The sequence below is a fragment of the Camelina sativa genome, chromosome 12 (assembly GCF_000633955.1).
Source record: "Camelina sativa cultivar DH55 chromosome 12, Cs, whole genome shotgun sequence".
Classification (NCBI taxonomy): domain Eukaryota; kingdom Viridiplantae; phylum Streptophyta; class Magnoliopsida; order Brassicales; family Brassicaceae; genus Camelina; species Camelina sativa.
In genome coordinates, this window is record NC_025696.1 from 23,194,528 (window position 1) to 23,205,375 (window position 10,848).

At 45.8% G+C, this 10,848-nt stretch overlaps 1 protein-coding gene across 1 annotated transcript in view; it reads right to left on the bottom strand.

Moving 5' to 3' along the window:
* The window catches only part of LOC104732483 (xylogalacturonan beta-1,3-xylosyltransferase-like), a 24,100-nt gene continuing 13,950 nt past the window's right edge, over positions 699 to 10,848 (bottom strand). Inside the window, exons 3-4 of the mRNA XM_010452031.2 lie at positions 2,611 to 2,986; positions 699 to 1,376 (exon numbers count right to left, since the gene is read on the bottom strand). Of these exons, the coding sequence (XP_010450333.1) occupies positions 714 to 1,376; positions 2,611 to 2,986 (1,039 nt within the window). The 3' untranslated portion in view covers positions 699 to 713. The remainder of the gene's footprint in view (positions 1,377 to 2,610; positions 2,987 to 10,848) is intronic.

A 10,848-nucleotide genomic window follows, 5' to 3' on the forward strand; every position in this document is an offset into this window, starting at 1 on the left:
GGAGGAGGTTTGACAAAAGGTTATCTCTCCAAGTGAGGAAGGCGGAGCCAAGGGTCTCTCAATGGTTGTGGAGGTTGGACGCAAGGTTTTCTCCATGAGAGATGAGGGTGGAGCCGAGGTTTTCTCCATGGTGGTCATACACTATTGTGATTATACATCATTGATTAGTATACTATGTAATATATTTTTTATTCGAAATGTTTTTTGAGCCAATAATTTTAGTAATTAAAAAACTATGCAGACGTGAAAGTAAAATAGTTGGCTTAATGTGTTCATACAGACATTTTCTAGGTGGGTGAATATATTTGTAACATAGAGTATATTTAGGTGTAAAAAATATATTTTTAATAGTAACATACATTAAAGTTAAAACAAATATATTTGGTCAAATGGTACTATATAAAAATATATTTTTATAAATAACGTACAACAAATTTTAATATAATTTATAAAACTTTAAACCCGCACATTGGACGGGTCCTCAATAGTTCATAATACAACACAATAACGAAGAAAAAAAAGAACGTTAGAATAAGAATAAGAAATGCTTTGTTTCTCTTATTGACATGAAAATTTTTGATCTTATGTTTGTTGTAGTGTATATATACAAGAGATAACTATGCAAATTTATAGAAAGAATACAAAGCTATGGTAACTCATATGAATTTAGACACTTAAAAGTTTATTTGTAACAAAACAAACAATAATGGAAACTATGTACCAAGCCTAAGATTAAGTCGCCTTAACCAGATAGAGTGAAGCATCATATGCATCACATCGTAGGGTTTAGCTGGACGATTCAGTACGAAATGCTTCTTCACTTCTAACACTCTCTTATACATCTTTAAGTATCTAACGATTGAGACACTCTGTAGAATGGTTTTGATCTCTGGTATCCTGGAAACAGGGATTTGTATTGAGAAGGAATCCCAATTAAGCACATCACTGAATGGTAATGAATAATTATCCGATATGATCACCAGTACACAACCAGCGTATATCGCCTCAACCTCTCTTGGACTAGCAACTTCCCAACCACTCGGACAGAGACAAAACTTGCTCATTCCCATTAATTTTGTATAGTCTTTTTCCGGGGGAAGATGGTCATAGACTTGGACTTCATTGTCCATTTCTTTCCAATGTTTAAATAAAATTTTTCGGATATCACCGTGACTTCTTCCAGCAAAAAATGCGAGTATAGATCGAATTCTCGGTGATATTCCAAGAAAAGATGGACCCAATTTACCTTTAGGAAGGTAGATCTCTGGAATAGATATGTCCACATTAGGCCGGAATCCTTCCGAGGTGTTAGCATTGCAAAGTCCCCTTATGAATTTTTCAAATAATTTCGGATTCCCGTCGATCACGTCTGGTGCCTATATATACAACAACCAAAAAAAAAAGTAATCATATTTCTATGCAAAATTATAAAATAGATCATAGATTCTTGATTAAATAGTAACCAAATTACAATATTCAAGCAACTACGTGAAAACCAAAACTAATATATGATATCAAAGTTGGAGAGTTTCAGGCAAATTTCAATACGTAAATCATTTCTCTAATTCGTTTCTTGTTTCGTTATGTATCTATTATCTAACAAGATTATCGGGTATATAATATTTTTTTGTATTATGATACATAAATTAACCATGTTAATTATATTTCACATTTATTATAGTTTAATCATAGTTTACCATTTTATATATTTTATTGAATGTAGAATAACTTAAGTAATTTTTATCTATAATATGTAGAGATATGTATAATAAATTGAATATATACATTTGATTATGATGTATATGGACTAAAAAATATATACATTATGCTTTATTTTTCTTACTGTATGGCATATACATCTGTGTATGTAATAATTGTGTTATAATTATTACTGTATGTCTTTCTAATGACTCTTTCATTCTATTGAAATTTGTTTTTGCCGAAAAAAAAAATTTGAAAATAAACTCATGATTCAGCACTAAAAATCTCAAAGGAGCTAGGTATTTGCTTATTTGAATTTAAGCCAACAATGTATACAACAACCGAACTTAAAATATATATATATATATATATATATATATATATATATACATATGTTACTTTAAGAGAAATACTCTAAAACAGCACTAAAACTAGTTTTATGGACAATTATATCACACATTCCATAAATTTCCAAAAAAGCATAATTTAACACATTAGAATATTTAAAATTAATTTTTAAAATTAATTTTTTTTAGGTTTGGGTTCTCAATTTCACATTTAGGGTATAGTTTTGATGGGTAGGGTTTAGTATTTTGAATTTAGGATTTAATTTTGAAAGATTAATTGTGCTATTTTTGGAATTTTAGAGATGTTGTGCTAAGTTTGTAAAAAATACTTATTTTAGTGCTATTTTTGAGAATCTCCCTACTTTTAATTAATAGACTGTGAATATTAAAACCTAATAAATTATATATATATCATTCTATAAGGAAAAGATAAAATAAAATTGTCGTGGGATGTATTACGGCTTAGCCAAGTTGGTTTTACTAATTACAAAAACTATCTAAGATCTTAATTTAAGATGTCTCAACGGTGAAAAAGAAATGCGGGAGTATAAAATATACATACCCAGTCATGGCATGATACCATGAAATGGTCGCCTCCCTGGCTTCTGTTCCAATAGGGATACTTAGTAGCAACTACGTCAACGTAATCCTCTATAAGACGGTGTAGGCGCGTCCGCGAAAATCCTTCAACAGAGCGGATGGGCTTGTAGACGTAGTGGATGACCTTGGCGACACTAAACGGTACGAAGAAAACGTGAGCATTCTCCGGGCGATCCGCCCGAAAAGGGCTTCTACTCTTCGGGCCGTCCACGCACATTTCGTCCATGAATTGACCTTCTATGCCGTAAATGTCATTCACAGGGCCGTCATGGAACAGTGGGACCTCTCCCTCTGTGTATGTCCACGCCTTAAACCGATTCATCATTTCCGTGTGACTCCTGATTTTTGTGCATACAAAAGTGTGACATCAATGTTTATTTTATACAAAGTATTACAAATGTAATTTAAAAAGCATCAAGAAAGATCACTGAGGTGAACTACGTATGCCACGTTGTTAGTCACTAAATATCTCATATTCTGTATGCTACTTGATTAAAAAGAATCGCATAGTCTTTTATCGAATGAACCAACATCTCTTTATTTCAATTTTATATCAAAATCTTAATTTAATACGAAATTTTATTTAAAGAAGACAAAAAAAAAGTCTAAATGGTTTTGTTTTTAATTAGTTTTTTAATAACACATACTTAATGATTAAAACCTTTTCACGGAAGCTTTTTTACTAAAAAGTTTATATGTTAAAACGGTCATTTGAATCACTGCCGTATCCATCTTCTTAGCTCGAAGAAATTGGGGAATCCACTTGATGAACTAAAGTCAGCTTTTGTTTGGATCCTATGGCAGTTATAGAAAAACAGGAACAGCCTTCCCGAGACTAGAGACCTACCGCAGCATTAGATCGTCACCTTTTTATTGCTTGTAGTTCCTTCTTTTTGTTTTTATGTTTCATCTTTCTTAGGCGATATGCCGATGTCGAACACTCTTTGTATGTGGCGAGATGGCAGAAATGAAATGGAATAACAAGTTCTTTTAGGAAAAAAGGAATCTTATTATTTTTTCTAGCTGTGCCCTCGAAATCTCGTGAATGAAACCGAGGGCTGCCTACGTACCCGAGATCCGGGATCAAGCCAGTCGTAGTTCGTAGTGTGCATACTCTCACAACCGAATTTTTAAGCAAATGGTCTAATAATAGTAACGTTTGAGGTGAGCCGCATTCCAAGAGTTTTTGATTTGCTTGCCCTCCATGGTCAGGAGCTCGTACACTCCTGGGCGAATTACTTTGGAGATGAGATACGGCCCTTCCCAGCGAGCGCCGAGCTTGCCAGCGTTGACCTCCTTTGTATTCTTGTACACCTCACGTAATACCATGTCGCCCTCGTTAAACCTGCGCTGGCGAACGGCTTTGTTATAGTATTTGGATGCGGCATTTTGGTAATTCTGGATACGGACGAGAGCTTGATCGCGCAGTTCCTCGGCGAAGTCAATGTTATCTAGCATCATGCTGTCGTTGAGCTCGGAATCGTTGACTAGCATAGCGCGGCGCAATGTAGGCACTCCAGCCTCGGCTGGAGCTAGAGCTTCGATGCCGTATGCTAATGCAAATGGGGATAGCCCCGTGGCTCTGCGAGGGGTAGTCCGGTAGGACCAAAGCACGCCGTTGAGTTGATCTGCCCATGCTCCTTTCTTGAGTCCGAGACGCTTTTTCAGCCCGTCTATGATGGTTTTGTTGGTCGCCTCGGCTTGGCCGTTTCCCTGAGGATATCAAGGGGTCGAAGTGCTCAAGCGTATTCCCCATTTGCCTAAGAAGCGTCTGGTGATCATTGAGGTGAACTGTGTCCCGTTGTCGGTGACGATTTCGTAAGGGAGCCCATGGCGACAGATAATGTTTTTCCAGATGAAGTTGGTGACGTACAGCGATTGTATCTTGTTTAATTACTCTGCTTCCACCCATTTGGTGAAATAATCGGTCAGGACCAAGAGGAACTTCTTTGACCTCGATGGGGGTAATGGGCCGACGAGATCCATCGCCCAACGCATAAAGGGGTACGGCACAGTAACGGTGTTTAGCAGCTCGGGAGGTACATGTTTCATCTGTCCGTGGCGTTGGCAAGGCTCGCATTTCGCCGAAAACACNTACACTCCTGGGCGAATTACTTTGGAGATGAGATACGGCCCTTCCCAGCGAGCGCCGAGCTTGCCAGCGTTGACCTCCTTTGTATTCTTGTACACCTCACGTAATACCAGGTCGCCCTCGTTAAACCTGCGCTGGCGAACGGCTTAGTTATAGTATTTGGATGCGGCAANCGACGCAGGTGAGAAGGACTCCGGACGAACTGCGTCGGAAGAGGCTGCCCCCCATCATGGCGTAGTGTANGATACGGACGAGAGCTTGATCGCGCAGTTCCTCGGCGAAGTCAATGTTATCTAGCATCATGCTGTCGTTGAGCTCGGAATCGTTGACTAGCATAGCGCGGCGCAATGTAGGCACTCCAGCCTCGGCTGGAGCTAGAGCTTCGATGCCGTATGCTAATGCAAATGGGGATAGCCCCGTGGCTCTGCGAGGGGTAGTCCGGTAGGACCAAAGCACGCCGTTGAGTTGATCTGCCCATGCTCCTTTCTTGAGTCCGAGACGCTTTTTCAGCCCGTCTATGATGGTTTTGTTGGTCGCCTCGGCTTGGCCGTTTCCCTGAGGATATCAAGGGGTCGAAGTGCTCAAGCGTATTCCCCATTTGCCTAAGAAGCGTCTGGTGATCATTGAGGTGAACTGTGTCCCGTTGTCGGTGACGATTTCGTAAGGGAGCCCATGGCGACAGATAATGTTTTTCCAGATGAAGTTGGTGACGTACAGCGATTGTATCTTGTTTAATTACTCTGCTTCCACCCATTTGGTGAAATAATCGGTCAGGACCAAGAGGAACTTCTTTGACCTCGATGGGGGTAATGGGCCGACGAGATCCATCGCCCAACGCATAAAGGGGTACGGCACAGTAACGGTGTTTAGCAGCTCGGGAGGTACATGTTTCATCTGTCCGTGGCGTTGGCAAGGCTCGCATTTCGCCGAAAACACCTCACAATCGGCGACCATGGTTGGCCAGTAGTGACCATCCTTCTTGATTTTCAGTGCGAGTGCGCGCCCTCAGGAGTGGTTTCCGCCATCACCTTCGTGGACCTCCATCATTATTCGTTCTGCTTCCTCCCGATCGACGCAGGTGAGAAGGACTCCGGACGAACTGCGTCGGAAGAGGCTGCCCCCCATCATGGCGTAGTGTACGCACCGAGCCTTCAGACGGCGAGCTTGCCAGCGATCCTCTGGGACCTTGCCATCCTCGATGTATTTCTTTATTTCAAGCAGCCAATCGTCTGGTGGNTCTGCGAGGGGTAGTCCGGTAGGACCAAAGCACGCCGTCGAGTTGATCTTCCCATGCTTCTTTCTTGAGTCCGAGACGCTTTTTCAGCCCGTCTATGATGGTTTTGTTGGTCGCCTCGGCTTGGCCGTTTCCCTGAGGATATCAAGGGGTCGAAGTGCTCAAGCGTATTCCCCATTTGCCTAAGAAGCGTCTGGTGATCATTGAGGTGAACTGTGTCCCGTTGTCGGTGACGATTTCGTAAGGGAGCCCATGGCGACAGATAATGTTTTTCCAGATGAAGTTGGTGACGTACAGCGATTGTATCTTGTTGAATTACTCTGCTTCCACCCATTTGGTGAAATAATCGGTCAGGACCAAGAGGAACTTCTTTGACCTCGATGGGGGTAATGGGCCGACGAGATCCATCGCCCAACGCATAAAGGGGTACGGCACAGTAACGGTGTTTAGCAGCTCGGGAGGTACATGTTTCATCTGTCCGTGGCGTTGGCAAGGCTCGCATTTCGCCGAAAACACCTCACAATCGGCGACCATGGTTGGCCAGTAGTGACCATCCTTCTTGATTTTCAGTGCGAGTGCGCGCCCTCAGGAGTGGTTTCCGCCATCACCTTCGTGGACCTCCATCATTATTCGTTCTGCTTCCTCCCGATCGACGCAGGTGAGAAGGACTCCGGACGAACTGCGTCGGAAGAGGCTGCCCCCCATCATGGCGTAGTGTACGCACCGAGCCTTCAGACGGCGAGCTTGCCAGCGATCCTCTGGGACCTTGCCATCCTCGATGTATTTCTTTATTTCAAGCAGCCAATCGTCTGGTGGTTGTATCACTTCCACGGGCTCCTGGATGGGTGGATCAACTTCCATTGGGTCCGCGGCGTTATTGATGGCGTATGCCATTTCGGAGTGGTCGATGCTAGGAGCCTCGATACATTCGATCGGGATCGTCCGTCATAGACTTGGGTCGGAACAATTTGCCAGGGTGGCGAGAGCGTCTGCTGACGCGTTTTCGCTCCTCGGGACTTTGATTAACCCGAACGAGGCGAACTGTGTGGAGAGAGTCCGGAGTAACTGGCGATATGCCTCCATGCGCCCGTTTTTAGCACCGTACTCCCCACTAAACTGGCTAACCACTAGCTGGGAGTCGGAGAACACTCGGATGCTAGTTACTCCCAAACCTTGAGCTAGTCGCAGTCCAGCGAGGACGGCTTCGTACTCAGACTCGTTGTTTGATGCCTTGAAGCCGAGTTTTATAGCTTGCTCAAGGACTTCGCCCGTTGGAGATCGGAGTATAATCCCGATGCCAGATCCTTGGTTGGAAGAGGAGCTGTCGGTAAACAAAGTCCAGGGTTCTTCCTTTGGTACGGTCTCTTCAAGCTCAGGCGATAACGATATTCGATATCGTACTCGCTTACCTCGATTGCCCACTTCACTATTTGCCCGGACTGAAGGGGGCTGTGAAGGATCGTTCGGAGCGGCTGGTCGGTTAACACGACAATGGAGTGCGATTGGAAGTAAGGTCGTAGCTTCCGAGCGGCGACGATCAAGGCGAGAGCGAGTTTCTCCAAGGTTGGATAGCGTGTCTCCGCGTCGTTGAGAGCCTTGCTTGTGTAAAATATTGGTCGCTGATCACCGCGGTCATCTCGGACTAGCACTCCGCTTACCGCCGAGCTGGAGACGGAGATGTAGAGGTATAGTGTTTCTCCCTCCTCAGGCTTTACGAGCACCGGCTGATTGGTCAGGTACTGCTTGAGCTGTCCGAAGGCAGCCTCACAGGCGTCGTCCCAATGAAAGTCTTTATTGCCCCGAAGGAGTTGATAAAATGGGAGACACTTGTCCGTCGATCGGGCAATGAAACGGTTTAGCGTGGCAACTCGACCTGTTAAGCATCGATCGACACCACTAATTTCTGGGTTCGACCGGTTTGATTTAATTGCCGAATTTGGTTTGGTTTGGTTCAATTAAAATCCCTAAAATCGTGTGTAAAAGGGGAAAAAACGACCCTAGGTCGTATTATTTGTTTGTACTCGCCGCTTTTGAGAGGAAAAGAAAGGAGAGAGAGTTCTTAAGCTTTTGGGAGAAGTTTGGGAGATTACTTGCTGTTCCTGAGAGTTTTGGAGCTGGGAAAGAGTTAGAAGCTTGCTAGGAGTGAGGATTTCGTTCCTACTGTTCAGAATCTTCCTGTTCTTGAGNACCGCTTCGATCTGTTTTGGGTTCGCCTCGATTCCGCGTTCTGTGACGATATATCCCAAGAATTCCCCCGAGGTAACCCCGAAAGTGCACTTGGTGGGATTTAACTTCATCTGGAATCGGTCTAGGATGTCGAAGCATTCGGCGAGGTGCTGAACGTGTTGGTCTGCTATAAGGGATTTGACCAGCATGTCGTCAATGTAGACTTCCATCGTTTTCCCTAACAGGTCGGTGAACATCGTGTTGACCAGGCGTTGGTAGGTCGCCCCTGCGTTTTTCAGACCGAATGGCATCACCTTGTAGCAGTAGGTTCCTCTATCCGTGATGAACGCGGTTTTCTCGCGATCGGCTAGGTTCATTGCGATCTGGCTATATCCGGAGAACGTGTCCATGAACGAGAGGAGTTGGTTGTCTGCTGTGGCCTCCACGAGTCGGTCGATATGAGGTAACGGGAAGCAGTCCGTGGGACATGCCTTATTGAGGTCGGTGAAGTCAACGCAGACTCGCCATTTGCCGTTCTTTAGAAATGCCACCAGCTCGGTCTCGAATTTTTCATCGAGCTCAGCCCCGATTCTGACAGTCCGGGAGGAGTCTACTTCGTCGATGTTGACTTGTACAATCCGGCATCCTGTGGCCTTCAGCCGATCTCGCTCTGGTTTGTGAGGATCCACTGTGTGATCCTCACCCTGTAATTGCTATGCGTCGTCCTTCCGTCTTTGCTTTTTCTCGAGGACGGAGCAGGTCCTAGCCATCTTCTGGTCGCCATACAACGTATAAATTCCCGCAGCCGTTGGGAATTTCTGACAAAGATGGTAGGTGGAAGGAACTGCTTGCATAGAGTAGATCCAAGGTGAACCCAAGATGGCGTTGTAGATTGGTGGGGCGTCTATGACCACGAACTTGGTCTTACGTGCTACGCCACCGGCTTGGACTTGTAGTTTCACGTCGCCCATCGATGTTTTGGCGACGCCGTCGTACCCGGTCAGCGTTCTCCCCCCTGGTTTGATTTGTTCTGGCGTGACGCCCATTTTCTCCAGTGTTTGCGAGAACAGGACGTTAACCGTGCTACCGGTGTCCACTAAGACGCGTTCTACGTCGAACTCGCCCATTCTGACTTCCACCACTAGGGGGTCGTTATGAGGGTGGTGGATCCCCTTGGCGTCTTCTGCCGTGAACGCGATGGGGTCTGTGCTTAGCGCCTCTTCTTCGGAAATTGCCTGGACATTGCAGATCTGACGCGCTCGCTTTTTCAGGGCTCGTACGGAATCTGGGCATTCATCGGTCTGACCGATGATCATAGAGATACGACCCCGAGGTGCCGCCTGATCGCTCTGCTGTCCCTTTTGACGCTTGGACGGCGTCTGGAGGACTTCCACTGGCGCCGGCGCCTGTTGCTCAGCGGGGGGTGGTTGCTGCGGAGTATCTGGTGCGTTATCGGATTGTTTGGTGCCCTTCTGACCTCGGCCGGGGTTGGATCGCCCGAACCTTCCTCCTCGACCTCTGCCACTGCGGCCGCCGCGAGAAGCTTTTGGTTGATAGACAGCTTTGATTTCACCGGACAGGTACTTCTCATATAAATAATTGGACAGGTGCTTACACTCGGCTGTTGAATGGCCGCCGAACATATGAAAATCGCAGTACAGCTCCTCTTGTGCATCGGGAGAAGCGGTGTTCTGTCCTTCGTCCTCGGATATCGCGTTGACTACTCCGCGCTTGGGGTCCCTCTGGTCGTGATGCTTCCGAGGTTCCTGATAGGTGTCCCGATTTTTTTCTTTGGCCACGGCCGGGCGAGGAGGAGGGAGCTTCCTCCACATAAGCGACGCGAGATCCTCGGTGAAGGGCTTCGTCCAGGTCAGTGGCTTCCCTGATATTGAGATCTACGTGCAGTCGGGATCCGGGAATGAGTCCTTTCTTGAAAGCAGCGATTGCGACGTCCTCAGCGACCGTTATGGTGGCATATTTTTCCTTGAATCGGGTGAGGTACTTTCGCAGGGGTTCGTCGGGCTCTTGGACTATTTCCCATAGTTCGGCGCTGGAAGCGTTGCGTTCTATAAACACCCGATAATTTCGCAAGAAGGCTGTCGACAGTTGTTCGAAACAGTCGATAGTGCCGGGAGGGATATGAGAAAACCATATTAGAGCGTTCTCAATCAAACTGTCGACAAACAGTTGGCACTGGCCGGCGTCCTTCTGTTCCTCGGTGAACCTAGCTTTTGCGATAGTAGCCATGAACGAGGTCAAGTGCTGCACTGGATCCTTCGTTCCATCGTAAGTTGGAACCCTTATCTTTATGTTCGGGACATATGTTCCCAAGATGCGCTGGGTGAATGGAGATCGCTGCGTGGCCTCGAACATTCTGTTATCTCAGGTGCCGAGCTTACAGCTCGGTGGAGGAGGGACCCCATAGCTTTGATCCTGAGGTCCATTTCCTCCAGCTCGGAGCAGGAAGGTGTGGCTGGATTTCTCTGAGAGGATTGCCCCAGCTGAGGCTGCGTCCCTGATGCTAGTACGGATGGTACGTGCTGGTTCGGGAATCGGAAAGTCGAAGACGGCGGGTCGCTGAACAGGCGGCGGTTTAGAGGATCGTTCCTCTGAACCTCCTGTGACNCGAAGGCAGCCTCACAGGCGTCGTCCCAATGAAAGTCTTTATTGCCCCGAAGGAGTTGATAAAATGGGAGACACTTGTCCGT